Source organism: Chlamydotis macqueenii, chromosome 6 (assembly GCF_036417535.1).
Source record: "Chlamydotis macqueenii isolate bChlMac1 chromosome 6, bChlMac1.mat, whole genome shotgun sequence".
Classification (NCBI taxonomy): Eukaryota; Metazoa; Chordata; class Aves; order Otidiformes; family Otididae; genus Chlamydotis; species Chlamydotis macqueenii.
In genome coordinates, this window is record NC_141561.1 from 22467440 (window position 1) to 22495314 (window position 27875).

Below are 27875 nucleotides of genomic sequence, written 5' to 3' on the forward strand. Positions count from 1 at the left end.
TGGATAGCATGAAAATTGAAGTAAATATTGTACAACAAATTGTTTATAATTGTCTACAGGTTCTATAAAATTATTAAATAATATTCTGGTTATTGAGTGTAAATACTTCACACTATGTACAAATTATTTGAAGAAAAAATCCATTTTTGCACAATTAAGATGGTAGAATTTAATAGATGCAATACAAATATTATTGACTTGAATCATGCAGCCTTTAAAATGTATTTTAGTGTAGAAACAATAGCATTATCCATCACTGAATCCTCAGCATAGTGCAATTTTTAGCCACCTATTACCAGGTTAATGTTTCTTACAACTTGGTTGTTTCATTGACTTTTAAGGAATTAGTGTGTTACAATTGCCCCAGTTGTAGCTTATTAACATCAAAAAATATGTTAATGCAGTTGATTGACTGCTGTAAATAATATTATTATTATTATTGTTGTTGTTGTTATTGTTGTTATTATTATTAAACTCTCCTATGTTTTAAAGCTGTGTTTGTTTTACCAGGATGATGGTGTTTAATGCTGGGATTTTGTGTGTTGTACTTGCTAGCACTAAAAATGAACTAGTTTGGTTTAGATATTAACTAGCTAGATTAAAACCTGCTCAATGGGCATTAAATTAAAAAAGAAAATTCAGTGGCAGTATGGACTGGCAGAGGAAGATGTAGAGCAGGGGATCAGGGCTGCTCTCCACCAGAGCGGTGGCAACATGGTTGGGCCCTTGCTGGCACTCACCTTTTAAAATACCCCTCGCTCCTGAGTGCCTGCATTTTCTTCACATCTCGGCTGGGACACAAACCTGGCCTTGGGATAAACTGTCTGTAGCCAATTTGGTTTTGTTGTTTTGTTTGCTTTTTTTTTTTTAGTTCGGAATCGACTAAAAAGAATGTGAGTCTGTCTTTCACAAATAGCTTGCCAGTGGCAAAAGTTCAGTGCTTCGAGCTTCATGAGTTATTAGTCCTAGAAGGATAGTTACCCACTGTTCGGGGAAGAAAAAATGTTTTAGAAGATAAAAACTGCGCACCATTATAATTTGTCTTTCTCTAGGGAAATTTGGCTTGGTCTTACAATTATGCGCCTGCCTGCCATACTGCAGAGCTGCAAGCCCCATTTTAATGGCGTGTTGCAGAGCTCCACAGTGCCTAGCCAGAGTTTCCTGTGCCCAGCTGAGAATTTCTGGAGAACTGAGATTTAAAACCTATGAAATGACAAAAAAAAAAAAAACACAAAAAAACAACAAAAATGTAATTAATCCAACAGGGTGCTACATTTTCAGCACGTGGAACTTTGCGATGCCAGAATGGTACATTTATTATGTTTCAAAATTCATCTCTGGAAATCAAAAGTAAAATCAAATGTTAATGCCACATGGTAGTTTAAAAATAAGGTTAAAGAAAATGTGCAGCGGCTGGCGGTGGATTTGGCCCATGCTTTCCATGGGACTCCCTCTGGATGTGGGTAGCAGGGTACACCTCTCACCCAGCTGTGCACAGCATCACCTCAACACCGCACCAAGGGATGCTGGCTGCAGAGGGACAGATCTCCCCGCCAGCTGCCAATGGGTCTCCCAATACCCATGACCAGCACCAGGGCTCGATGCTCTCCCCTGTGGGATGTGAGCCAGTCCCTGGCCCCGGGGGTGGGTGGATGGGCACCAAGAGCCCCCAAAGGCCCCTCAGCCCATGCGTGGCCCCCAGCCATCTTCTCGCATACAGCCCAGTTAGCCTCATGTCTTGTGTTTGAGCAAGTTCATTGTCTGGAGCACTGCTGAGCAGAGACACACAACTTCTGCATTTCTTGAATTTTTAATTGTCAACCCTGCCACACCTTGCAGTCTTTCATGCCTTCTTTTTTTTTTCTCTGCAATGTTTTGCTTTTCCAGTCTCATTCTTACAAATACAGCTTACCCGTGATCTGTCTGTTGCAATATATAGCTCGATCTCAGAAAGAATGGATTTAATTAAGGAGATAATCTGTTTCTGGATGCAAAATGAGAAAATGTCTTTACATTTCTGCATATGTTTAGGTGTATTACAGTGGCTACCATGGTGACACTTCTGAAACCTTTTTGGTGGGCAATGTGGATAAATCTGGTCAAAAGTTAGTGGAGGTTGCCAGGAAATGTAGAGATGAAGCAATTGCAGCTTGCAGACCAGGGGCTCCCTTCTCTGTAATTGGAAACACAATCAGGTAAGCCTTATATTGACAAGTAAAGGGAGGGCTGGCAAGTGGGACAAAGGTTATTGGTGGTTTGGTATAAAGCTGATGACATGTTTTATGATTCAAAGCCATCATTTCACTCTGATATCAGTATGTGAACTGCCAAGCTATAATGTTGTTCCTTGGGTAAGAGAGATGATTTTTTTTTTTAAGTGAATTATGCTAGGGTCAGCAAAGATAACTGTGGAAAGAGTCAAAGATACTCATAAGGTACATTTAAATTAACAGATGTAATTTGCCATGGGGTTTTGTTTATTTTTTATTTGTGTGTGAAATTATACCACATCTGTCTAACGATGTAAGAAGGTTGGAAACTATTGTTTTCATTGTGTAGCGATAACGAATGTTACAAAGGAATTAGTCAACATAAATAAGTCTCTTTTTCTTTAAAAAGTCCAAAAATATTTAACTCGAGAGTTTCTGATCTTACAAAGAGCAGTGTATGCTAACGTCACAGAGAAAAAAGAGCTCACATTCAGAGATTTTTCCCTATTTTGCATCTCTTCTAGCCCTCACATAAATGCAGTCATGACTCCTCTTCTGCTGGCAGTTTTGAATAAAAATACGGCTTAGTTTTTTGAAGGTATCTATGGATTATTTTAAAATGTTTGCAAAAAAAAACCCCAGACATATATTGTATACATTTCATTAAGCAATACTGGACTATTAATGGTCCCAACATGCTATTGAATACATTCTGATTACTTAAAAGCTGCCAAGCTTAGTCACCTTGAAAGGATGCTGTTTTTTTCTTTGTAAATCTTCAAATACTTTAAGGAAAAACTTCAAATACTTTAAGGAAAAAAGAAAACGGCAAAATATCAGTTAGATGTATTTATAGCTTTAAAAATATTGTAACGGAGTCTAAATCAAACTTTAGTAAAACCTCTTCGGGTTATATCTGAGAAGCTTTTATTGAAGACTTTGTATAAAATTGTGTTTTTGACAGTTTTAAATTATAGGCTAACTAGCCTGCAGAAAAAGGATAGTGTCTTTCTGTTCTTTCATAGGAAATGTTGAATCAGACCCCTACTGGGAAAAGAAATTTAATGCATATCTCACTATCTTACTGTCCATGAATATAATAGAAGTGAATTCAAAATGTAGTTTTATTTTTGCAAATGGGATGAGTCGATAGATGCACCTCATATTTTTGAACACCTAGGGTTCAACAAATTTACTGGTGGTGCTCTTGCATTTTAACAAAATTTATTCTTGAGTAGAAGGGGGCACAGAACACTGGATTCTTATTCAAGCATTCTATCGAGCTCTGCATTCATGGCTGTGTCTAAAGGGCATGTCAGCCTTTGATTCTCTCTGAGAGGTAATTATCCTTTTCCTGTCACGGAACAACAAATGATAGCTAACTACAGAGGCACATTTGCAGTAGTCACATTCATCAACTGCAGAAAAAAAATTCAATTTAATTGTGCAACACAGCTGCACATAGGCTTTTTGAGCATTTCTGTTGTTCTCCCTGTCTTGCTATTCCTCCCTCAAGATCTATTTTTTAAACTTTTTTTCTGGTTATTTTTTTCCCTCTTTTTGTCTCTTCTTCCATTTTTACTCTCTGTACTTTCTTGTTAAAGTAATTTTCCTTTGTGGCTCTCATTCTTTTTTCCCCATTGAAGGCTATGAATGTAGAAAATTATCACAATTACTCATATAATTGAGCCTCTTTGTAGCAAGTGCAACTCCAGTAGCCTTTCTCCATCATGAAAATGGTTTCATTATAGGGTTTTTCATATTCTCTGACACCATCTACACAGAGGAACAGGCGTGCAGATGAGATGTACTAGGAACAGGGTAGATCAGTAAGGTCACAGTAGGAATAATTAGCTCTGCTATGGAAAGAGCATCTAGGCCTTTTACTGCTACATAAATGTACTGTCCGTGGCTTTTAGTCACAAAAAAACTTACTAACAAATGGAGCTCCCGCCTACTACTTTGAAAAAAAGATTTGTATCAACACTACAATTTTCCATCATTAAGACTAATAACACAGAGCCTAGTATACATCAAGGGGAATAAAAAGAAAAATCTCACATTCAAGTGGCGGCTGGGTGCTGACCTTTGTTCCCTTTTTTTGTGTTCAACTTAACTCTTTACAAAAAAGAGCCACACGCCACACCAACATGCAGGTGAACTCCAGCTAGTGCTAGCAAAGCATGGCATTCAATTGGAAAATCTGATAAATCTCCATGCAGGATAATGCATTTCATTACAGATTCACTACATTAATTCTAGCTGTATTAAAAAAAAAAAAAAAAAAGAAGAAGAAGAAGAAAAAGAACAGAATTGAATGTGACATTGTATTCTTGCTGTGTTGGTACGGAGGTCAGTTTACTTGCAAAATGTAAATATATAGTCAGCGCCCCCTTTGAAAAGCAGATTAATCAAAGCTAGTAGCTGTTCAGAACTACATATGAAATAGCAGGTCATTAACTTTCTTCCTCAAGATTTGATCATGTAGGCGATTTAAATGTGCTGATTTGTTTAGAACTACTTTAACGCTGCCTCTGCTGAACAATCGCCTCGGTTTGGTGAAGCTGTGTTTTTCTGGGTATTTTTCGTTTGACATTTGCATGCAGATAGACATACATACATAATACGTACATTAAAATATTGCGTTTCAAGAGTGTTAGATACCATAAATACCTGAGAATGAGCGCCTACAAGCTGAAAACATTTAGGCCCATCAGAACAGAAATGCATCTAGGTTTGTGTTCGTCAATGTTTTCTATAAAGATGCTCAAATGATAGGCAGAACATATCTTAGGCACAAATAATCAGAATATTTCCTTTCTACAATAAGTTTGGGAATAATTATACTGCAGACGTACGTTTGCATTCAGTAGCCTAGCGTAGTCTTTCTTATGGAAGTTTGATAGCTGACACTGAGTCAGCTGCCCAATTTCTTGGATAGCGGTTCCTTCTCCCATCAGCTACAAGTTGCAAGTAAAAGATTGCATGGATTTGTTGCTTTGCTTAGAAAAATTTGAATCTTGGCTAACCTGTTCTTATTGAAGGTGGTGGCAAAACTGTCAGTCAGCTCCGGTGGAAAGAGAATTGGGCCCTATGTTCCATTTTCTTTTACCATTTCTGACATTTCTATTTCAGACAGAAACAAATCTAGTTTGAAATCTACTTTTTAGACAGTGAGTTTAGGTACATGGAAGTGTTGTGAGTGTAGAGAGCTAAAAAACATAACCATGATATTGTTAAATAAACCAATTTCCAACTCCTAGGAAAAAATAGTAGTGATGAAAGTATTAATAAATGGTTTAAAATGTTTAACTCATAAGTATATGTTTTGATATTAATTTAGAACAATATAAAGCAGATTTTTTAAAAAATCTGTTTCTATCAGATTATGCACATTTAAACAATAAGTGGCTCAGGCAAAATAAATCATTTTAATGTCATCTGTGATAGATTTTCCTTGACAGCTACTGTAAATTACAATTACACTGCTTCTCTCTGCACTTGAAAGTAAGCATTGCAATAAATTATCTTTTATTTCAATCCATCATGTCTGCTTTCAGAAACAGAGAACCTCAAATAAAAGTTCAGCACTATTGTAAGAAAAATACAGTAATTTGTGTTCCAGTTTGAAACTAAAATGTACCTTTTTTTCAAAAAACAAATGTTGGCTTTCAAAAATGTTACTAATTACACCTCAACATTTATTGTCATTAAAGGGAATCCCTGAACTTGTGCATTCCCTCAGTCTAGGATTACTATTTAGAGGAAAATACTTTACTATTTTCCCAGTAGAATTTTGTAATTTCTCAAATCCAATAATGTGGTACTATTCAGCATTAATATTTTTATCATGAGCAAATCTAGTTTAGGCTGATGCTGTTTTCAATAATTTTTTTCTTTTTTTAAAAAGCAAACATGCCATTCAGTGGTCATTTAGCTAACAATGTATCTAAGAAAAATGTGATTACTTTGATTACTTCTAATCTAAAAAAAAAAAAAAGACGCATTCATATGGATCCCTAAGTAAGAAAACAATTATCCTAGGTCTGTTATTGCTTTCCATGTTTCCCAAGCCCGTTCACTGCCTGGAAGTATAAGACAGGTTTGTTTAGCAACTTCAGCCATTTATGTCGTCCTGCTCTGTGATAAAGTTTCATCCCTGGGGAGAGAAGCTGGCACTGTGGGAGAAGCCTCTCTAACTAGGAGTCAGTTCACCAGGATGTTCAGCCCAGGTAGCAAAGCAGCCTGTGCCATCTTGTTTGATCAGCCAAATTCTTCCCTTGTGCCACCAAGAGCCCAGAGAGGCAGTTGCTGTCAGTGCTGAAAACGGGATTTCTTTCACTTTCTGTCTTTGGTGAGGGCTTAGAATACTGGACCAGACCTGCCTTGAGGAAAAAGTGACAAAATCTGGTGAAAACAAACAAACAAAAAAAATGAAGTTCCATAAGAACTGAATGGATGGTTTTTCCTCTGGAGCTGGGGTGCATGTTATCCCGTAGATGCTCCTAGAGGCTATCTGCACAGGGCCGGCCCCCTGAGGAAATTCTTTCGACCTGCTTTTCAGCTTCTTAGCGGGAGGGATTTATTCCATTCACCCAAGAACTCCTTTGAGGGGAGGCTCCAGAGTATCGAGGAGAGCTTTGTAGAGTCGATCCTGCCTGTTGCTGCTTTGTGACAATTTCCCTGTTGGGCTGCTAGCAGGACAGCAATGCATGTCTTCACACTTATCCTTCCTTTTGGAGAGTTAGCTGTTGTCTGGCAACATGGGAAGAGGGAGGGAAGCGACGCGCAACTCTCCTGTCTCTGTCTGTTCTCAGAAGTGTGATACCGCCGTACAAGAGGCTCTGCTTCTGGGTGTAGGTGGACAGCCAGGCCCTCAGTGATGTTCCTTTACCAGCTGGGCCGCTGCCGGTCTATCCTGATGCCAGACACTTTGCCTGGCTTTGCCGTCAGCAAAAGAGGAGCAGCACTGCAGGTACTCTTTGACTCCACAGCCACTGGGCTGGAACACATGGCAGCAAAACATAAAATCAAGTACTGGGCTCATTAAATGATTATGCTTTTAATCCTGCCCCATTCACCTCTGCCCAAGCATGCAACATGGCTCAAAGAATGAAATTTATGTTGATAAATGTTGTCAAGGGATGTTGTTAACAATGAATAATCACTGAAGAACAGAGGGGTTTTTTTTCCTTCATGCTGTCGGTGCGGTGTCACTCTGCTGCCCCAGCCTTTGCTCTGGAAGTGATTTGGTTGGGGCATGCCCCACAGGCTGAGGGGAGCTGGCAGACTGGAACATCCACCCAGCGCTGCGGCTCTCGTTCCCCACGGAAGATCCCAGGCAGCCCAGCTCAGCCATGTTGACTCCTGCCTCCCGCCTTCACTGCTTTCCCACTTGCAATCAGGATTCCTGCGGCTGCTGGATCTTAGGCTGCCCGTCTGCAAGAAGCAGCACATGGAGCTGGGGCTTCAGTCTTGTAAGGCTGCCTTCCAGGGAAGGCTGGAAAGAAAGGCCACCACTGACAGATCCTGAGCTGGGCAATGAGACAGCGAGACTAAAATGTTGAGCTGTTGTCAGCAGCAAATGGCAAACTTGGGCAAAAATGCTCCACTCCATGACATCCCAATTTTTTAACCAGATTCCGCAGCCTGAGAGTCCTGAAGGCTGGAGAGGCTGACCAAGATCAGCGGTTCAATTGACTCTTCTCAGAGCTGTTTCCAGGTCCTCCCTGCCAGCGTTTACAGCCAATGCATACATGTACAGGATTACCTTTGCAAGTTGTAGCTGAGGTTAGTAGCTTTGTTTTTTATGAAAACTGGATATTATACACTAACTCCACAAGGATGCAAGAGCTCACTAGGGTTTTTGAAATACTCCAAAGTAAAGCTAGGAGTTGTGGAGTGAAATTCCCCATAAGGTGCTTCTGAAGCACATGCAAATACTAAAACTGGATTGAATGTGGCTGAGTATCATACCTGCAGCTTATTTTCTCCGCTGATTTTCTCTGTGTCACTTCAGGTTCATTGGCTATGTTATGTTTTATGTAAAGAATACCCAAGCTCTGTATGTAGACATTATTAAGTGGTTAGGAGGGGGAGCACAGGCGTCTGTCAGTGCAGATGTCAAAGCCCTGTGAGCTTCAAGATTCCCTCTTTTGATCACAGACAGTAACCACTGAGGTACCGATGCCAACAGGGTTGTTTTCAAGCTGTTTGGCAAGAATGTGGCAGAATTCACCATTGACATGTTCAAGAACCACTTCTTTCACCATGTGAGGATGGGATACTGTCTTAACAGTGCCTTCTGTGTGCCCCGGTGCTCGTGTGCCCAGTGCCCAGCATGCAGCTGCTGCTGCTGCCACCCTCCTCGGCACCAGCTGAGTGCTGGGGCCAGAGCTTCCCTGCCCAGCAGAGAGCGTGCAGCCATGGTCCTTGGAATAATAGCTTTCTGTCTGGCTACGGAAGATGGATTTTTGTGGGGGGAAATCCTGTAATAATACAAAATACCTCAAAAAACAACCATACTCTTTCAGCGGGTAGGGATACCGTGTAAGGACATCAGCAAAGCTGAATAATCAGTGGGATTGTTCATGCTTTTGCAAAAAGACTTGCAGAAGAAACTGAAAGAAAAGCTTATCACATGTTGCATGGATGGCTTCCCCCATCTCTCTTCAGAGAATCGCTTCACCTCATATGGGAGTCATTATCTGCATTGCTCTGGGCTTGGTCACCATTCTGTTTTGTGTATGTTTGTTAGTAATCTCGCTTTCTAACTCTTCACCTTTCCGTGTGCGTCTTACTTGACTTTCAATATCGTTGTAGCCAGCGAGCTGAGTCTCTGACCCAGATGTGTGTGACATGATGGAAAGGCATAAGATAAAGTCTTTTGCATTGCTAGTAGGACTTTTTGTTGCGCAAATCTTCATTATTTTTCCCATATGTATAAGGTAAAAACCTGGACTTTGAATACAACCAACTGAAGCCCAACTTCTAGCCCTATCGGTAACCCTCTTTGCCAGTACTTAGGAGTTTGGGGGCAGCTAAACTTGAAATTTCTATTCTTCTCCACAGTTAATGAAAGAAATGTGATGTCTTTGTATCAGGGCGACGGGTAGGTAGAAGCTAGTATGCAAATCCTGTTAAAATGTGCTCTTTGGGTCTGGACACTGCAGTGTTATTAACCATTGACCTGACTCCCCTCTCATTGCCGTTTCGCTGTGGTGGATGGAACGCCATGTTCCTCAATTGCAGTGGCATTACGTTCTGCAGCGGTGACCCACGAGCACTGGGGCAAGCACTGCAGGGTCTGAGAAGCCTGGTGTGTAAGGGGATTACTGCGTACAGCAAGCTGAGGCCACTTTGCACCTGAATAAACCTTGGGGTTTAACATGCTTTAATTTCTGTGAGAGCTTGCACCTTTATTTGTGTTTCTTAACTTTCTTGCTTTTCTGTCTGCTGTCAAACTCTGAGAAAGCATTTGTTAAGGCATAAATACAGGCAAACCTGAAGTTTTTAGGTGCCTATCTTGATTTAAAACAAACAAATGAAGCTTTTAATATTGTAGGCGAAATCTTTGCAGGCTAAGTGCCTTCCTGTCTTGCTCCTGTTTGCTTTTAGAAATAGTGTGAGGATGATATGCAGGGGTGGGGGCAGCTTCCCTGTCACTTCTAATCCACCTCCAGGTCCCCCCAAGTCTTCACACATTTCTGTTTTGGATGTCACCAGCCCTCCTGGCTGAGCTGCCTCAAGTCACCACTGCTCCGCCACTGCTTGAGGAAGGGCAGAGCCTGGGAGGGAAGCCTGCAGACATGGGGTGGCCCGGCAGCTGGAAGGCACCCCGTATGTCTCCAGACCCTCTGGTTTTTAGGGATCAGGATAGGACTTTGCTTTCCCGACGTGGGTAGGAATCAGTGCTGGGACATGTTCTCCCAGGCAGAAGTGAAATCCCGTAATTGTTATGATTTGGTTTTGCTATGGTGGTCATGAGTTCGTTAGAAATACATTGTTATTAGTGTGAACAGATTTGCTGGAGCTGCAATGTATTTTGGTACTGAATGTTTGCAGTATTCCGAAAGAGACGCGGTAGGGCTCTTAACTCTCTCTGTTGGCAGCAGGACCCTCTTCCGCAGAAAACCTGGTGCAGGCAGTGGGTACGCGGCCCAGCATGAGCCCAGCACTTAGGGAGGGCTCGATTAGGCTGCGATTTGGTGGTGTGCTGGGGCTTCAGCTGCACAACTTGGCTTCCATTTAGCTGTCCCGTGTTAAAATGAGTTCCCGGTGTGCTCGTGGAAAAGGTTACCCTCCATCAGACAAGGAGACGACACGCTACCGTCTTGCTTAGACAGCAGGGCTGGCACAGGAGCTACCAGCCTCCACTGGCAGGTGTGTTAACTCTGAAACCTAACAATGGCTTGCTAGTGCTAGCCTGGATGGCTGCTATCTTTCAGAGTGGCACAAAGTGATGACCCAGCACTGGGGCAAGGATGGGAGCTTATGGGAGCCGGCTGGTGTCACTGCTGGTCCCAATGTGGTGGCAGAGGCCAGGACCATGCTCGGCTAGTGGAGGTGGCAGTCGGGTTGTGCACCCTCACAGTATCCTCCTTGCTCCCGCAGCTCCGTAGCGCAGCGAGGAGGCTTCCAGGTCTGCCCCTCCTTCATCGGCCACGGCATCGGGTCATACTTCCATGGACACCCCGAGGTGTGGCACCATGGTAAGTGGCCACACCGCTCGCTCCACCGCCAGCAGTGAAAAGACTCTGGGTGAGGATGGAGGGGGGCAGAAGACAAGCAGAGCCCCCGCACCCACGTATGCTGCCGGTCCCGCGGGGGGTGCCCGGGGGTGGCTTTCCGCGCTGAGAAGCCGTCGAGCAGCCCCGGCCTCACTTTCTGCGAGTCGCGCGGGTATTTTTGAGGACAAATCGCTCGTTTAACGGCGTCGTCGGGGCCCCTCCCCCGCCTCGCTCCCGTCTGCCGCACCGCTGCGTCCCTGCACTATCCCCGCACCCCCTTACCCCTGCATCCCGCCCGCGCCCGAACCGCGCCGGCGGAGAGTTTGACGCGGGGCAAAGAAGAATCGCGGCAGAAAGCTGGAAACCCCCGAGCTGCCCTGGAAGGAGCCGCCGTCGGGGCGGCCCCGCTGCGGGCGGGCTGGGGTCGCTGTCGGCGGGTGCTGCGGTTTGTAGCAGGGGACCGGCGTGCACGGTGCCCGCGAGCCAAAAACGGACTTAAACGAAGTGCTGGTTGCGTTTACTAACAAAAAAAAAAAAAGCCCCAACAGCCGTAAACGCATTTTTATTTTCCTTTGTAGCCAATGACAGTGATTTGTTAATGGAAGAGGGAATGGCGTTCACAATAGGTTAGTAACTCTCAGCTATGTTTTTTTTTTTTTTAAAGCACATACAGAGCAGTCCGGGTCCGCACCATTTATTTATTGGGGTATAGAAATATCCACACGGATAGGGGTATGTCAGTGACACTGACCCATTGGGAAGCCGATTAAAATATTCTTTAAAAAAAAACATTAAGGAGCCAATTGGATGAAATAGCTTCCAAATGATAAGATTTAGAAAATTAAATGTTGGTTATAAATCTCACCAAGCGACATATTTGACGCGTATTTTTGGCAAGGCGGAGGGAGACTCGGCGGGCACGCTGAGGCTGCGGTGGGGTCCCCGAAGCCCCCGCTGAGGGGTGAGCTGCCCGGGGGCTCTTGTGCTGTCTGGGTTCGGGCTCGGGGGCTGCGGCGCCGGTCGCCAGTGGGAGCCCGGCCCCGCAGACGGAGCCGAGAGCCGGTGGGGGAAAAGCCTTCTTCCTCACTGTGCGGGTAAATGGCGCGGCAATTAGAGGGAAATACGAAAATTGTTGTTTTGCTGATTTAATGAACATTTTAAGCCCGTTGAAAAAAAAAATCAAATATTTCAAACTATCTGCTGTTTGCAAGTGTGGTTGGTGCTTTGGTTGTTAGCCCCGGGGTCCTAATTAAAGCTTGATTAAAATTCCCCGCTTTTACAAAAGAGGAATGGGCAACTTCCTACCTTGCTATGTCCTCGTTAGTTCACTGTTAGTGTGGCGGGGGTGCCGGCCCGGGAGGACGGGGAGCTGCCTGCTGGGACACCCCCCTCTCCTGCCTACTTCCCAGTCCCCATGGGAGCGCGGGTGACTTCAGAAAACATTTTCTTTTTTCTTGTTCCAGAGCCAATAATAATGGAAGGATCCCCCGAATTTAAGATTCTGAAGGATAAATGGACCGCAATTTCTGTAGACAATAAAAGGTGCCTGATTTTATTTTTTAATCTTTCCTAAGCCGTGGAACTGATCACCAACAGCCGAAAAAAAGCTGGGTGAGTTTTACCGGCGTGGTGGCCGCCTTTGCCCCCTAATAACTGACTGCTAAATGCGTTTCAGATCAGCGCAGTTTGAACACACCATTGTGATTACCTCAGAGGGAGCAGAAATCCTCTCTAAAGTGGTGGAAGAAGCCTAAAGATGGAGCAAGGAGTGGAGAGATTCACTGTGCTGCTGGGATTTCCAGTTTCGCTCAGGACACAGAGGAGGTTTCTGTAATTTCTGTGGGGATTGGGTGCTGTGTAAGTCGCTGCAGGGGATAGAAAAAGCAGCTTGAGTGGTCGGCTCTGGTCATACTCCTTTCTGTGTGTTACCTGGTGAGTATTTAATAAAAGACCCTTGGCTTGTTTGTGACCCTGGAAGCAGCCATGCACAGCCTGCAAGTGCAAAGGGTTTGGGTTATCTGGGGTGAGGGGCAGAGAGCTCCTCTCTTCCAAATCCTGTGCGGGACAAACGTGTATTGGATGACACGGTTTCAGTGCAGCTGAGAGGACAGAGGAACGGAGTATTTTCCCTTTATAGCTCCCTCCGTATTTTTTTCCCTTTATAGCTGAGCTATGGAATCAATTTGTCTTCACTGCGATTAGCATAGCGCTGTTTCCCAGGCTGTAACTTCTGCTAGGATGGAAAAAAAGTTTCCCGGGGGTGGCAGGCAGATGCAGCAGCCTCTTCCCCCGCAGCCTTTGCAGGAGCAATGTGTCGCCCCCCCACCTCCCCGGCAGCCCTGGCTAATTTCTCTTTGCACAGCATAAAAAGTGATTAAAAATGAGATGCGAAGCGCGCTTCTCTGGAGATTAATAATTGCCCTGCTTGAAGAATTAACCGGTTTGGGGTAATCGCTGCTCTGCGGTACCCGCGTTAGTTAAGGGAGAGACACTCCTCGATTTAATCATTTAACAGAAACGAAAGGGTTTGCGGTCCGGAGGACAAGCCCCGGCTCCTGCTCGGAGTTTGGAGCTGACGGTCCTCAGGAGCTGCGCGTCCCGCTCAGCCCCGCGCTCGCTGCCGTCCTGTCCCGGGCCTGCCCGGGGTGGAGGCTTTGGTTTGTAATTAGCCGGCTGCCGACCGCCCCGTCGGGCTGGACAGGTCTGACCTTGGTACTTAGAGGCTACCGGAGCGGGATCCGCTCCCGCCAAATGCGAGGTGGCCTTGGAGATAAGCAAGCGACATCCAGCCGTGCCTCAGACCCGCGGCAACCGCGGTGCGGTTTTGGCACAAGTAACTGGCCCCCAGCTGCCGGCGGCTGCGGCCCGCTGCCGGGGCGGCCAGATGCGCGGCCGGCAGCCGTGGCGGCTCAGTGCCGGCTCCCTCCGCGGTGCGGGGGAGAAGTAAGCCGCTTTCTTACAGCTTTACTCCGCTGTTTGTTTTCACTCGAGTACAGCGAGCTGTCAGCTCTAATAGTTTCTAACAACGTCTTTTCAAAAAGCAGGATCCCCTCTCCCCCACCCCAGAACACAGCTGATACCGCAGGGCAGCCCCTCAGCTCCCTCCTCCCTGAGAGAGGCTTGGACGGCCTTAAAACCTGTAAAACAAATGGTGCGGCCAACAAGTTTACACAGACATGGGGCTTAAACAGCGCGCTGCGGCCGCGGGAGGCCAGGGCCGCCCAGCACTGCGCGGGGAGGGGGGGATTTTGGTTCCCAGCACCCCGCCGCGCAGCCCCCTCCGAGGGGCGCTGGGGGCAGCGGGGGTCCCGGGGGTTTTGGCCACGCCAGGAGCCCCTGGACAGCATCGCAGGTGCTGAGCTGCTCCCCGTCCCCTGCCCCCTCCGTCGGGCCGCCGCCCGTCTCACGCTTACCGGGGCGTGGGCTGGGGCAGGAGCGGGGCAGCCGGGAGCAGGAACCCCCTCCTCCCCCGCAGCCCGGGCTGCTGGCAGCTCCCGTTAGTCCCTGTTTGCTCTGAAGCACCCCACCCCAGTAACTCTGACGGGACGGCGGGTTTTACCGGCCGCTGCGGAGCGGTGGCGGCTAGGCGCTGGCACTGAGGGCGCGCGCTTGTAGTCCCGATTATGGAGGAGGCTGAAGAGGTGCCTCGGCTGTAAGGGGACCGCTGACGCCTCGCACAACCCCTTCAGGCTGGGGCTGTCGCCGGGAAAGTATGACGAAGGCAAGCCCCGACGGGGCGGTCGCCCCCGCGGGTTCGGGGCGTCCCGCAGCCGCCCAAGCCGCAGTGCCCCGCGCACGGAGGGGCGGCGGGGGCGACCCTGCTCCGGCGGACGGGTGTGGGCAGAGCCGCGGCGTGCGATCCAGCCGGATTTCGGCTGGGCCAGCGAGACTGCGGCTCCCCCCGGGGACTGCCTGCGCCCGGCCGACCCGGAGGAGGTGGCGGCAGACCCGGCGAGGCCTCGCCGCCCCGCAGCCGCCGGGCTTGGGGCCGGCGAAGGTGCCGGAGCTGCCGGACGCCCCGTCCCCTCCTCGGAGAAGCGCGCAGAGCCGGCCCGGGTGGTCACTTACATCGCCCGTGGGGCAGAGCCGCTGCCGGGGGAGTCCATGCCGGGACACGGGGACACGGGGACACGGGGACACAGGCACACACTGCCTCTGCCCCTTCCCGCCCTGAGCCGCCGCGCTTCTGTACCAATGAACTTTGCGCATCGCCAAGAGAAAAAAAAAAAAAAAAGAATGAAGGGGGAGGAAGTAAAAGAGGCGTTAGGAAACGGGCAATTAAAACCGACAGAGCTACTAATGAGAAAAAAAAAAAAAAAAAAAAAAAAGACCGGGAGCGGAGGGGCTCGGTCTTGGCGCTGCACAGAGCCGTTAGCCGGTTGCGGCCAGGCCCGAGGGAGCTGAGCGGGGTGCGGGTGCTGCGGGGGCCCGGCGGGTCGGGGCTGACGGCTCCGACGGCATCAGCGCCGTCATTTGTCCCGGGCCTTCACCGGGACCGGGGTGCTCTCCCTTTGCCGAAACGCGCTGGGTTACGCGGGTGGTGCCACGCTAACTGCGCACCCTCGGACAGCCGGGCTGCGGCCGGGAGAGCTCAGCCCGGGCCAGATCAAACCCCGGGCTGCTGAACGCGGGAAGGCTGCGTGTTGCTATTAGTGTTAAATATATGGCTAATTATGCGTATGAAAATTAAACATCAGTGTTATGCTAATGGGGCCGCCTTCAGCTGTGGATCAGAGCACTTGAGACTAGCATTTAATCAAATGAGTCCGTAACTAATACATCTGCACGTGTGAACTTGCACAAGATCATTTTCCTGTTACAGTCACACCGCTGAATTACGAAAGAAATAATTATCAACAGTTTCTAATTATCTAACAAAGTAATTTGGGATTCATCGTGGGCTTTCTGGGGAGGATCTCCCAAGTCCCACCTCGTTTACCGCTCACGCACACGGAAGTTTTCAGTTTAAGCTCAGATGCGCCGTTTCGCCCGTCCAGGGCGGGTTTTGTTTCGCTGGAATTTTTTTTCCCCCTTTAAGAACAATAACGGCGATGACCGGGCGGCGCTGGGACCCGCGGGCGGGAGCGGAGAGCCCCTGCGCGCCCGCGGAGCGTGCGCGGCCGGGCAGGCGGGGGCCGCCCGCTTTGTCCACCGGTCCCGCCGCTGCCGTCTGCCGGCGCGGGGTGCGGAGCGGGGCCCGCCAGCACCCCCAGCCGCCTGGAGCCACGACGAGGGGCGGAGGAGAAAAGCGGAGGGGAGAGGGGTGGCTCCGCGCCCTCCACCGCCGGCGGCGGGGCCCGGGCGGCTGCCGGCCCGGAGAGCGGTGCCGAGGAGGCAGCGGAGCGGCGCGGAGGCCGGCGGGGAGCGGGGCCGGCGGTGCCGTCGGGGCCGGGGCGCGGAGACGCGCGGGGCTGCCAGCCCGGCTCTCCGCGCTCACCGGCGTCCGGGCGAGCCCCGAGCGCCTCGGACCAATCCAAAGCGATTATGCAAGACGGCGGACCAATCAGCTCCGCCGGCTTATGAATATTCATAGACTTGGCTGAGTCAAAGCTTTTAGGCGAGTTTGTGTAGATCTACGGCATCATGCTTAGACTTTTCAAAGAGACAAACTCCATTTTCTTATGAATGGAAAGTGAAAAACCCTGTTCCGCTTAAATTGGGTTCTTTCCTGTCCTGAGAAACACAACAGACCCCCAAAAGGCAAGCCGAAGAGCGAGCACACACACAGACCAGGCGACAAGAAATGACCATGACCACCATGCCAGAGAGTCTAAATAGCCCCGTCTCGGGGAAGGCCGTCTTTATGGAGTTTGGGCCGCCCAGCCAGCAAATGTCTCCTTCTCCCATGTCCCATGGACACTATTCCATGCACTGTTTACACTCCGCGGGCCACTCGCAGCCCGACAGCTCGTACAGCACAGCTTCGTCCTTCTCCCGACCGCTGGGCTACCCCTATGTCAACTCGGTCAGCAGCCACTCCAGCAACCCCTACATCAGTTCAGTGCAGTCCTACCCCAACAGCTCCAGCCTGACTCAGACCCGGTTAGAGGAGACAGGTAGGTGCACTCGGCTTTGGGGAGGGGAGGGGGGGGAGGGAAAGCAGGGAGGGAGGGAGGGTGCTTGTGTAAAAAAAAAAAAAAAAAAAAAAATCTATCGGGGGGGGTGGAAATTAAATTAAATTACGAAATATTAGTCAGGAGAGGCTGAGGATCACAGGGGAGCAGTACACAGAGCACACAATGCCCGGCTGGAAAATAAATCAACCCAGATGTGCACGTATTAGTCTTCGTAATTATTTATTGCGTAGCGCTATAAACAATGTATGCAATTAAGGGTAATTAAACCTAAACTGCAGCCTGTAAAAATAGCAAACTTTCTCTGGGAAGAAGCCTGGGCTGCCATAATCGCCCGGAGCCTTTGTTAGCCTTACTCCAGCCACACTTTTCTCCCTCCTCGTTATTGCTCTGTTGTTGTTGTTGATGCCGCTGCTGTTACCGTTGCTGCCGCCGCCGCCGTTGCCGTTACCGCCGTGATTGCCACGGTTCTTGTGATTTATTCTTGTGATTCCATCGTTTGTGGTTTGTAGGGGCCGAATCGGAGAAAAGCACTGTGGTAGAAGGAGGAGAAGTTCGCTTTAACGGGAAAGGGAAAAAAATCCGCAAACCCAGGACTATTTATTCCAGTTTGCAGCTGCAGGCTTTGAACAGGCGGTTCCAGCAAACTCAGTACCTGGCTCTCCCCGAAAGAGCCGAGCTCGCTGCGTCTCTGGGGCTCACCCAGACCCAGGTACACTTCCCAACGAGCCGGCCCCTGTCCCTGACCCCCACCGTCGGGGTGGAAGACCCCCTCGACGGGTCATAACAGTGGGCAAGGGGGCCCGGCGCGACGCCCGCCCCGTCGCGGAGGTGCAGCCGGTGGCCCGGAGGCCTCCGCGACGGGGCGGGCGTGGGGGGGTCTTACTGGATGGTTGGCATCGCAAAATGGCCACGGGCACAACAGCCATGGAGGGTTGGGGGGGGGCGCGGGGATCCTTCGGACCGCGGGGTATGTGTCGGGAGTTGGGGATGCTGGACTGTAAGGGATACTGAGTCCCGCTCCCGTTGCAGGTGAAGATTTGGTTTCAGAACAAACGCTCCAAATTCAAGAAGCTGATGAAACAAGGAGGGGCTGCCCTGGAGAGCAGCGCCTTGAGCAACGGCAGGGCGCTCTCGGGCAGCTCGCCACCGGTACCCCCAGTGTGGAACACCACCTCCGCCTCTGGTAAGGCCTCGTCGGGGACCCCGAGCACCTACATCCCCAGCTACACATCGTGGTATCCTTCGGCCCACCAAGAAGCTATGCAGCAGCCGCAGCTGATGTGATTTATAAACCCTTTTCCCCCTACTGCAAGCACTATCGGTCCTGAAAATAATTCAAATTATTGCGGAAAAAAAAAAAAAGTAAAACAAGTACAACAAAAGGAAAAGGGGAAAAAAAAAAAAAAAAGAGGGGAGAGAGAGGAAAAACCACAAAAGAAACCCAAGCAAGCAAACGAACAGGAGGTCTCCTGCCCACCCGGCCCTTCGGACGCTGGGCGCAGCAGAGCACAGATGCGATGCGGAGCGGTTCCCACCGCGGGCAGCTGACGGAGCGGCCCCGGCACCGCGCAACAGCCTGGGAGCAGGGCGAGCGCCGGCCGCGGCTTTGTGGGACAATCAGAAAAAGATGTTTGGGGGGCGGGGGGAAACCCTCTCCCCTGTCCTGTCTGTCTGTCTGTGTCTGTTGAAATGTAGGTCATTTATTCGCTGCCCTGACGGTCTCCTCAATCGCAGGGGGGAAGGAAGCTGTACAATTTCCAGAGCTTCTTTCCCTCGACGTTTTCTGTACCTTTCACTGCCCATCTGTATTTTTTTTTGTTGTTGTTGTTGTTAAAAGGGGAAGACAGGGGTTTTATTTATTGATTTAAATTACCACCACTACGAGAGTGCTGGAAACAAGCGGACAGCCCGGCTCGCTGAGCGTGCTGCTTGGACGCGCAGCTCACTTCCAACAAAACCACGCACGGTGCCCCCCCCCCTCCGCACCCCCTAATAAATCACCACACGAGAAGGATGCGATTTTTAACTTTCACGGTAACTTTTATACTTGGCCGGCGTGGAGAGGTTCTGCCCGACTGCTTCGCGTTTCTCGCGGATTTAACAAAGAGAATAAACGCACATTGTTGGGTGCCCTGACGTGGAACCGCAGCAGCTGCCCGGCGCTTTGCGGAAACGAAGGGAGGCGCGGAGGGGACGGGACCAGAGCCCCGAGGGCGGCGGGGGGGGGGACCCGCGCAGCCCCAGCGGGGCTTCCCCGCGGAAAGCCGTCCCGAAGTCGAAATGCACAAACCGACGTGCAGGAGCTACTCGCTGTACATATTTTATTCTTTATTATTATTATTATTATTGTTCTGTAAACATGTTGCACAAATTTAGCCTTTTAAAAAAATTATTATTATTATTATTTCCGTTCTGTTTCGTGTGGCTGTAAAACATGATGCTTTGTGTACTGAGATCTTGACATTTTACTTGTGAAACTGGGAAGATGTGATAAACTGAGGTCGGCTGTGGTTAGTGTTCTATATGTCAAAGTTTAGTTTTATATTGAGAATGTTAACTTATTGCTTTGTATCTGGGGAAGGAAGGAAAAAAAAACGCAACAAACCCACACAGATCTTTGTACATAAGTTATAAAGTTTCTTTGAGACAGTAAAATTATGGTTTGGAAAAAGAGACACGCGTGCTCCCTGTCTCGTAGCGCGGCCGTGAGCGGGGCCCGGGCCAGGCTCCGCGTCCCGCGGAGGGACGGTGCTGGCCGTAATGGGATGGGGGGAAGGGGGCGGCTCGGGGTCAGGGGGGACCCGGCAACCGGCTCCTGGGCCGGGACAGCCCTGGCCCCTGTCCCCGACGGCCGGGCTGGCTCCTCGGGCCGCGCACCCCCTCGACGGTGGAGCCGTGCAGTGCGGCCGCGGCTACCGCAGCGCGGGCTCGGCCCTGCCCGCGCCGGTCGGCCCAAGCTCAGCGCCGGGCACCGCCCGCAGCCGCGGCTGGAGGGGAGTTAAAGCGCTACAGAGTGGAGGGGAGCGGCCGTGCGCGGCCTTGCGCGCAGGTTCCGCGGGGAGCGGCGGTGCGGCCCCGCAGGGCCGTGTTCACCTCGCCCCCCCAAGGTCCGCACACACGGGGCGAGGGCGGCGCGCAGCCCGTGCGCAGCAGCGCAGCCCGTGCGCAGCAGCGCAGTTTGCGCCCAGGCGCGCACCCCCGGAGCGGCGGCCGGGCTGTCCCGCGCGGGTGCTTGGTCCGGCGCGGAAAATCCTCCCCAGCTCGACATTTCCCACGTGAATGCCGGGCCCGAGCCCGGTCCCCAGCAGCGCCGAGTCCCAGGCGGAGCGGGACCCGCTCAGCTCCCGCGGCCGGAGCCCCAGCGCCTTCGCCCGGGCGGGAAGGGGGCGGTGGGGCCGCTCGGAGCCCTTTAAAGATCGATACCGGCGCCTCCGAACTCAATAACGCCTCGCTAACGGTTCAAATAGAGAAATTATTAGTTTTCTGCCAGCGAGGCGGTCTCGAGTTAGAGTCTATTATAACCGCACATTTGGAAATGTTAATCTCAATACAGGCCTAATTAATTCTGCCTTGTTGCTGACAAGTAGTTCATCAAATATCTGATTCGAAGATTTTCATAATGACGATATTAATTAAACTATGAATAATCCAAAGGTGCTTATATTGAAACAATACCTCATTACAATGATTTAGTCCTGATTTCGAACATTATACCTTTAACAATCGTCACCCCGCAAACACAACCTTACGGATGAGCCTGCAAATGGCAAAATGTAATTTTGGGATGGTTTTTTTTTTCCTTGTTGGGGGGGGAAGAAAAAAAAAAGAAAAAAGTGCCCCTCATTTTCAAACACTTCTGAAATAGGTTACACACAGCTTAATGATGATCAAAATGACTCTTTTCTGAAAAAAAAAGACCCCAAAGTGCGCGTACAGCTGCAAACCCAAGAGGGTCAGCATCATTTCACTGTATTCTCTTCTTGATTACAAGCCGAGCCCATCAAACACAACATAATTACAGTAATTTCAGGTTTATTTATTCTAATGCAGTTTCCCCATCTCTCTGGTAATTATGAGCAATTTTTTCGCCCAGGGAATCTTTTTGCATTAACAAAAGAGATAACGCACTGAAAGCCAAATTTGCTGTGCATTGAGAAAAGCGAAGAAAAAAAAAATAAAATAGGTGCGAGCTGCCATCTCTGCAATTCTCCTATATTGGAGCTCTGCAAATTGCTTGCAGGTGTATGGAGCAGAGCTATCAATAGGAAGGGGCTTCCAAATTAGCAAATGCACAATGTTGAAGTAATGAAGACAGACTTAGCAAAATTGCCAAACAACAGATACCTCTTTAATATCTTCCACCCAAAGAGAAAAATTAAAAAAAAAAAAAAAGAAAAGAAAAATAAAAAGAAAAATCCCTTTGGAGTGTCCCTGCGAACCCCCTTGAATGGCGGGGATGTTGTACATGTGTCAATCTAATTGCAGAGCACAGAGCGGCCCCTGAAACTGGAAAAAAAAAAAACCAAACATCAGAGCCCAAGCCCGTCCGCATCGGGAATTCGCTCCCTTCGCTTGACGGAGGCGGGGGATACACACACACACGAGCAGCCCCCGCCGCCGGCCGCCGGCCCCGCTCTCCCGCCGGTGACCGAGAGCCGTGTCCGCCTGCCCCCCCCCCGCATCCCCGCCCCTCCCGCCGGGGAACCGGGCCCCGCCGAACCGCCCCCGGCCGCCAGCGGCCCCGGGGAACCCCGGCCGGCGCAAGCCCCCGCTCCGGCCCGCCGCCGCGCGCCTCCGCGCGGCTCCGCGCCCCGGTGCGGCTCGGTTCGCGGGACGGCGCGGCCGGGCCGGGCTGGGCTGGCAGTGCATCCTCGCCGCCCCGCTCCCTTCCCTCGCCCGGGAAGGGACGTTTTGCGGGGACATCGGGCCGGCGGAGCCGCTGCCGGTGCCCTCCCCACCCCCGCTTCCCTCCGCGGTCCACGTCGCGCCCCGTGCACTCACCTACCCCCGCGGGAAAGGAGCCTGTGCCGCCACCCCGACCTTCCGCCTCGCTCCCCGAGGCTCCGGACACGAGTCTTTGCTTTACAACCGACTCGAAGTACCGAACGCGGCTTTTTGCTACGAAAGTTACAGGAGCGAGAGCCGGGGGAGAGGGTCGGGGAGGGAGAAAGCAAAAGGAGGGGAAGGAAAAAAAAAAAAAAAAGCTGAACACAATAATAATATCCTGAGAGTGCAAATATCCTGCTCGAGATCCCCCAGAGATGCACATGCCTCCGAGCGCAGCAGCCTTTTTGCAGCTCTGCTCTTGCAGAATATGACTGAAATTTTCTGCTATATAGCCTCTGTCTTTATAGCTGATGAAAAAAATTGCAGATTATTAGCATAAATGTTTACTCTTCATTACGCTGATGACATTGTGCACTCGAGATCTTGGTAATCTTTGGGAAAATTATGAGTAATTTTTAAAAATTTTAAAGCAGCAGCAGTTACCATGCAATTCAGGCTAATTCTGCGTAGGCTCCGAACGGATATAATTATCGAGGAGTCAAGATGTTATGCTAAAAACTATGCATTGATATTCCCATTTATTATGTACATACAACTTTGACAATGTTGATGCTTGAAATAGCAGGAAATTGTCTTGCGCAAAAATTACAGTCCATATTAGGACATGTGAAATTGCGAAGAATTATATAGTAATTGCAGGCTTTCAGATGGGAGAGCCAGAATGCTCAAACTAGTGCAAATGTGGATAAAATTACAGATCAGAGCAAAAATTAGGGAAAAAGGGGGTCTGGGATTTTTCAAGTTGGCTATAGGATTCCGGAAGTGTCTAATGCCACATGATTGCTGCAGCTTTAGGGGAGACATTCATGCCTCAAATAACTCCTTTTGCCAGAGCCGCTTTAATTGAATTTATCGTGCTTTTTCTTTGCAGCGGGGCAAATGAGCAAATCGCCGACCCACGGCACAAGCCCGGCCAGCCCCGCCCGCGGACCGGAGAGGCAGAGGGTGCCCCTCGCCCGGGGGGCTGCCCGGGGCCGTCCCCCCGTCGGACCGGGCTGCTCGCGGAGCCCTCACCTACCCCGGCCACCCCCCGTTCCCACGGTCCGGGCCCGACGGGGCGGACGTCGGCGCTGAGATGCGGGGCGGAATCAGCCCAGCTTCCCCCCTACTCCCCCCAAACCCTCCCCGGAGTGTTGGGGAGGGAGGGGTGGAGAGGGGGGTGTGGGGGGGGGTGGAGGTGGGGGGTAGCTCTCGCCCCTCGGCTGCCTCGCCCCTCGGCTGCCCCGCTCCCCGCCGCTCTTCCCGGCTCCGGGTGGCCGAGTCCCGCGTGGCTGCCGCCTTGTGCGTGGACAGATGGCTCACAGCCCTGCCTGCCCCGTCGCGTCGGGCAGGAAAAGGGGACGGGAGCACAGACCGCGGGCGCGCACTTCTCTGTGCGCGGGGCCGCGGCGCGCCCCGGCACCCGCCGGCCTTTGCCGTTCCCCGCACGGCGCCACCCGCATCCTCGGCCCGGGCGAGCAGCGGGCGAAACGCGGAGCCGGGAAGGGCCCCGGGGGCTGCGGGGGGGCTGCAGGGTGGAGCCCCACCACCCCCACGCACATGCCAGGTGCGGGCAGCCCGGAGAGAGCTGCTGCTAGCGGGCGGCAAACAAATACTGATGGATAAATAATGAAACAATAAACAACGAAATAGGGGGCGAAAAGCACGGGGGGCAGCGCGGCGGCCCGCGGTCTCCCTCGTCCCGGGGCGGGGACCCCGCGCCGCTGCCGGCATCCTGCCCGACCCCGCTCCGCGCCCTGCGCCAGGCTGGAGCTGCGCTGCCGGGCGAGGAGGGGCCGGGGGCTCAGCTCTTTGGGGGGAACTTTAGCGAAGAGCGAGAAGGGCCTGGAAAAACGACGGGGTTGGGGGGGGGGGGCTGTCCCCCTCCCGGCCACGTCCTGCGCCCGCGGTGTCCTCTTGCATCCCGGACGAGCGGTTAAGCAAAACTTGGCACGCGGCAGAGGGGTGTCCCAGCCCCCTACACCGCCCCCCCGGCCGGGGCCGCGGAGGCCCCAGGCGCTGCCGGGAGCACAGCCGCTGCCAGACCGCGGGGGCGGGGGGCCCCGCCACGCGTGTCCTTGTCTCTGGAGACGGCCCCGTTGCTTCCCTCCCCGCCCCGCTCCGCGCCCCCCCGACCCGAGCGGGCGGTCGAGGCCGCTGCCGTCGGGTCTCCCCGCGGCTGGCGCGGGGGTGACGCGGAGCAGGGGTGCCGACCCCCTTTGTCTCGCCCGCTCCTTTCGCCTCTCTCGTCCTCCAACACCCCCCCCCCCCCCCCCCCCGGCTTGTCCGCACGCATCTTTCGCCCCTTGCCCCCTCCTCCCCTCGCCCCCACGCTCTCAGGAGCAACCGCCCTCCCGGCTACCCACTCCGTCGTGTCCCCTGTGGGGCCGCCCCTCACCCTTCCCACGCCTTCCCCGCACCCCCCCCCCCCCCAACCCAGGGCCTGTCGGGAGGGTCCCAGCCGGGCCCCATTCCCTGCCCCGGGCGAGCTGACCCGGGCGTTTTCATAATTTTGTCTGCAGCGGGGTCCCCCGCACCGGCCCCTCTCTCCCCGCACTCTCCCAGGCTGGCGGAGCCCTCGGGGCGACGAGAGGCAGAGCCCCCTCCCTCGAACTCCCTCCGGCCGCCAGCACGGATGCAGATTACACCCTTCGGGGACGCAGCCTGGAAGGGCACAATGGGAGGGGTACGTCCCGAGGAGGGCAGCCCGGAGGGGGACATCCCGAGGGGTCCAGCCCCCCGGGGGCACATCCTGGAGGGGTCCAACCGCTGCTTCCTGCCTTCGAGGGGCTGAGGGGCAGCTCGGGAACAGCCACCGGCTCCAGCCCAAGCAAAGATCCCACGGAGGCTGGGTGCCACCGACATGGGGGGGGGGAAGCGAAATTTCTCCGTGGTGGGGCTGCGCTGCGCCCGGGGCGCCAGCTGCAGGCGCACGCGGGTCCCCGGACACGACCCTGCCCCAAACCCCGCAGGCCCGGCCGGGGGACGGCAGGAGCCGGTCCCGGGCGAAACGTCGCTGGCGCCAGCAGCCGGGTGGGGACGGGGGGGAGCAGCTCTGGGCTGTTGCAGGCAGCGGTGAGTGATTCATCGCCCCGCCGAGGAGACTGGCAGGGGAGAGGTCTTATTGTAGACGGAAGCGGGGGTGGGGGGTGCTGGCTTGCGGCAACAGTTGCAGTGGGGAGGAGGAGGGGATGCAGCTCTCCCACCCGGCTCCAGTGAGTTCCGGGGTCCGGATTGACACCCCCAACCTCCTCCATCCCCAAAGAAACTCAGCGTGGGCACCATGGAAATAATAATTTATTTAAATAATCTCTGCTCATTGTAAAAGAAACATTAAAGAGTGTTTAAGTTTTCCATAATAAATAACCAAAAATACCCTGTTTTTTTTTTTTTTTTTTTTTTTAACGACTCCAGACATCGAACGGCGCAGCGGCAGGACCAGTAGTGGGGTTGTCGGCGGGGGGGCGGACGGGGGCTCGGCGCCCGCTCCAGGGAGACCCCGTCGGGGCATGAAACCGTCAGGAGGCACCGCGCGGGCAGGAGCCCCCCCACACTGGCATCGTCGCCTGCCAGTGGCCCCCCTCGCCGGGCGGTTTCGTTCACGGCTAAAACAGGTAACGTAAACACGGGAGGCTCTTGTTTTAAATCTACATATAAAAATTATTTATCTTTTTTTTTGTTAACATTTTATTTTTTTTTAAATCCTCACCATCAAAGTGAGGTCATCGGCAAAGGCACCTATCAACTTTAAAAAAATAAAAAATAAAGTTAACCAAAGTTCTGCACCGGTGGTTTGATGAAAAAGCCGGGGAGGAGGAGGAGGGCCGAGGGGGGAAGAGGGCGGATGCGCGTTCCCCAGCGCGGTTATTTCAGCGGCGGGAGGGCGCACCCCGCGGGGCCGAGCGCACACGGGCTTCGCCGCCCGCGGCGCGCTTCCTCTCCGCCGCGACGGCTGGAGCCAGGCTTCACCAAAACACGGGTGCTGCACCTCGGTGCCCGGCGGCTGCGGGCTCAAGTCTCTGCGGCCCCTAGAAGATGCCGCCGCCGCCGCCGTGGTGCGGGGGCTGCGCCGGCTGCGGGAGCGGGGGGGCGGCCGCCGGCGGGTACCACGAGTAGCTACCAAGGAAGGCGGCGGCGGGGCTGGGGCTGGCGGTACCGGCGCCGGCCGTCGTGCGCGGGTGCGGAGCGAAGTCCCAGGCTGGGGGCGAGGCGGAGGGTGGCGGCGGCGAGGCGCTGCGGCGGGGGGGCGGCTCCGCCGGGATCTCGCCGCTCTTCCACATCTTCTTGAACTTGGAGCGGCGGTTCTGAAACCAGATCTTCACCTGCGGGAGAGGGGCGTCAGGTGGCAGCGGCCTCCGCGGGGCCAGGACGAGCGGATCGCTCAGACCCGAGCGGTGTGGAGCCGGCGCGGCCGCTTCCCCCGCCTCCGAGCCCGGGGCCGTGGAGGCCCCGCGGGCCGGGCTCCCTCTCCCACGTCCGCACTCACCCCGCGGAGGGCGAGCGGCACCAGTGGGACCGGACGGGCCGTGCCCGGGGCCCCGCGGCGGCAGAGCCCTTACCTGCGTCTGGGTGAGGCCGAGGGAGGCCGCCAGTTCCGCTCGCTCGGGCAGGGCCAGGTACTGGGTTTTCTGGAAGCGCCGTTGCAGGGCCGCCAGCTGGAAGCTGGAGTAGATGGTCCGGGGCTTCCGCACTTTCTTCGGCTTCCCGTTGACGATCCTGATCTCCGGCTCGCAGTCTTCCTTCTCTGCTGCGGCAGAAACGGCGGCTCCGGTGAGGAGAGGCGCCCCCACCGCCCCGGGCCCTGCCCGCAGCGCGGCAGGACCGCGCGCCCCATCGGGGCGGCCCGCCGGAGACCCGTGCCCTCCTGGCCTTCCCCGCGCCCCCGGCCCCGACCGCCCCCTCGCCGAGCGCCCCCCAGCCGCCCCCTCCCCGAGGCTCAGACGTACCGGATTCGTTGTTGGGCGGAGAGGCCCTGCCGCCGTAGGGCCCGTAGGAGCCGTAGGCGCCCGCATAGCCCAGGTCGTAGCCGGCCTTGGCGGAGTAGGGGGCGGTGCTGCCGCCCGCGTAGGAGTAGGAGCCCACCGGGCCGTAGGGCGGCCCGCCCGCCGCCCCGTGCTGCTGGTTGGTGTAGTAGCTGCTGTCGGTGGCCGTGGAGACGGGCAGCGTGGGGGACTCCTGCGGCTTATGCAGGCCGCCGTGCTGGTGGTAGCTGCCGGCGGAGAGCTGGCTGGCGTGCATGTCCGGTACCAGGCTCTCCAGCACCCCGGTCATCCCGCGCCCCCGCCCGCCGGGGCACGGGCCGCCGCCTCGCGGCCGTCCCCACCGGGGAGAGGCGGTCAGGGCCGCGCCACCATGCTCGCCGTGCTGGGCTGCACTCCGCGCCCGTGGGGCCGGGGCGGGCAGCCGCGCTCCCGCCGCCGCCAGCGGGACGGGCTCTGCGGCGCCGCGCGCCGCCGGGACGGCATTTAACACCGGTCACGTGGCGCGGCGCACGTCACCTAGCAACGGCCAATGGGGCGCCCGGCCGCGCCGTATCCCCGCGGGTTCGCCGGGTGCGGGACAGGAGCGGCGCTGGGCGCGGGGTCGCGCCCTGCCCGTGGCCACGGATCGCCCCCCGCCACCGGTACCAGGCCCTTCCCCGGCCGCGGTCCGACGCGGCAGTCCGACCCCCGCCGGCCGGTGCTCGAGGCTGCAGCTCGCTTCTACCGCGCTGTGCCCGGTGCGTGCCCCCGCCCGGCCGCCACCCCTGGGAAAGGCGCGCGGCATCTGTGTCCCCCCTTCTCCCGCGAACGCGGCTGGCGGCGGGCGGAGCT

At 53.3% G+C, this 27875-nt stretch overlaps 3 protein-coding genes and 1 long non-coding RNA gene across 7 annotated transcripts in view; 2 read left to right on the forward strand and 2 right to left on the reverse strand.

Annotated features, from left to right (window-relative positions):
* METAP1D (methionyl aminopeptidase type 1D, mitochondrial) overlaps nucleotides 1–12916 on the forward strand; it is a 50450-nt gene extending 37534 nt beyond the window's left edge. For all 3 annotated transcript variants that reach the window (XM_086751386.1, XM_086751387.1, XM_086751385.1), the window contains exons 6-10: nucleotides 2032–2195; nucleotides 10824–10921; nucleotides 11518–11565; nucleotides 12403–12481; nucleotides 12615–12916. In XM_086751386.1, the coding sequence (XP_086607512.1) occupies nucleotides 2032–2195; nucleotides 10824–10921; nucleotides 11518–11565; nucleotides 12403–12481; nucleotides 12615–12693 (468 nt within the window). In that variant the 3' untranslated portion in view covers nucleotides 12694–12916. The remainder of the gene's footprint in view (nucleotides 1–2031; nucleotides 2196–10823; nucleotides 10922–11517; nucleotides 11566–12402; nucleotides 12482–12614) is intronic.
* Nucleotides 12917–16579: 3663 nt separating this feature from the next.
* DLX1 (distal-less homeobox 1) lies at nucleotides 16580–19159 on the forward strand. Its single transcript, XM_086751388.1, has 3 exons — nucleotides 16580–16995; nucleotides 17526–17725; nucleotides 18046–19159. Exons 1-3 carry the CDS (start codon nucleotides 16683–16685, stop codon nucleotides 18298–18300), a joined length of 768 nt encoding a protein of 255 aa, XP_086607514.1. The 5' UTR covers nucleotides 16580–16682; the 3' UTR covers nucleotides 18301–19159.
* Nucleotides 17211–22213, reverse strand: LOC147600206 (uncharacterized). Its single transcript, XR_015258957.1, has 2 exons — nucleotides 22018–22213; nucleotides 17211–17546 (listed from the first exon to the last, which is right to left on the reverse strand). It is a non-coding gene; the product is annotated as an uncharacterized LOC147600206 (long non-coding RNA).
* Nucleotides 22214–25341: 3128 nt separating this feature from the next.
* Nucleotides 25342–27464, reverse strand: DLX2 (distal-less homeobox 2). 2 transcript variants are annotated; one of them, XM_086751059.1, is made up of 3 exons: nucleotides 27009–27464; nucleotides 26622–26806; nucleotides 25342–26384 (listed from the first exon to the last, which is right to left on the reverse strand). In XM_086751059.1, the coding sequence occupies exons 1-3, from the start codon at nucleotides 27331–27333 to the stop codon at nucleotides 26091–26093; spliced, it is 804 nt and encodes a 267-aa protein (XP_086607185.1). In that variant the 5' UTR covers nucleotides 27334–27464; the 3' UTR covers nucleotides 25342–26090. The 2 variants fall into 2 exon arrangements, with proteins under 2 accessions (XP_086607185.1, XP_086607184.1); XM_086751058.1 differs by having other exon boundaries at nucleotides 26622–26809.
* Nucleotides 27465–27875: the final 411 nt, after the last annotated feature.

Excerpts from the sequence above, each read along its gene's own strand:
- DLX1 (XM_086751388.1), top strand. The coding sequence starts at position 16,683 with ATGACCATGACCACCATGCCAGAGAGTCTAAATAGCCCCGTCTCGGGG. Across the intron at positions 16,996-17,525 it reads GACCCGGTTAGAGGAGACAG|GGGCCGAATCGGAGAAAAGC; the intron begins GTAGGTGCACTC and ends TGTGGTTTGTAG. Across the intron at positions 17,726-18,045 it reads TGGGGCTCACCCAGACCCAG|GTGAAGATTTGGTTTCAGAA; the intron begins GTACACTTCCCA and ends CTCCCGTTGCAG.
- DLX2 (XM_086751058.1), bottom strand. The coding sequence starts at position 27,333 with ATGACCGGGGTGCTGGAGAGCCTGGTACCGGACATGCACGCCAGCCAG. Across the intron at positions 26,810-27,008 it reads TCCGCCCAACAACGAATCCG|CAGAGAAGGAAGACTGCGAG; the intron begins GTACGTCTGAGC and ends TTTCTGCCGCAG. Across the intron at positions 26,385-26,621 it reads TCGGCCTCACCCAGACGCAG|GTGAAGATCTGGTTTCAGAA; the intron begins GTAAGGGCTCTG and ends CCTCTCCCGCAG.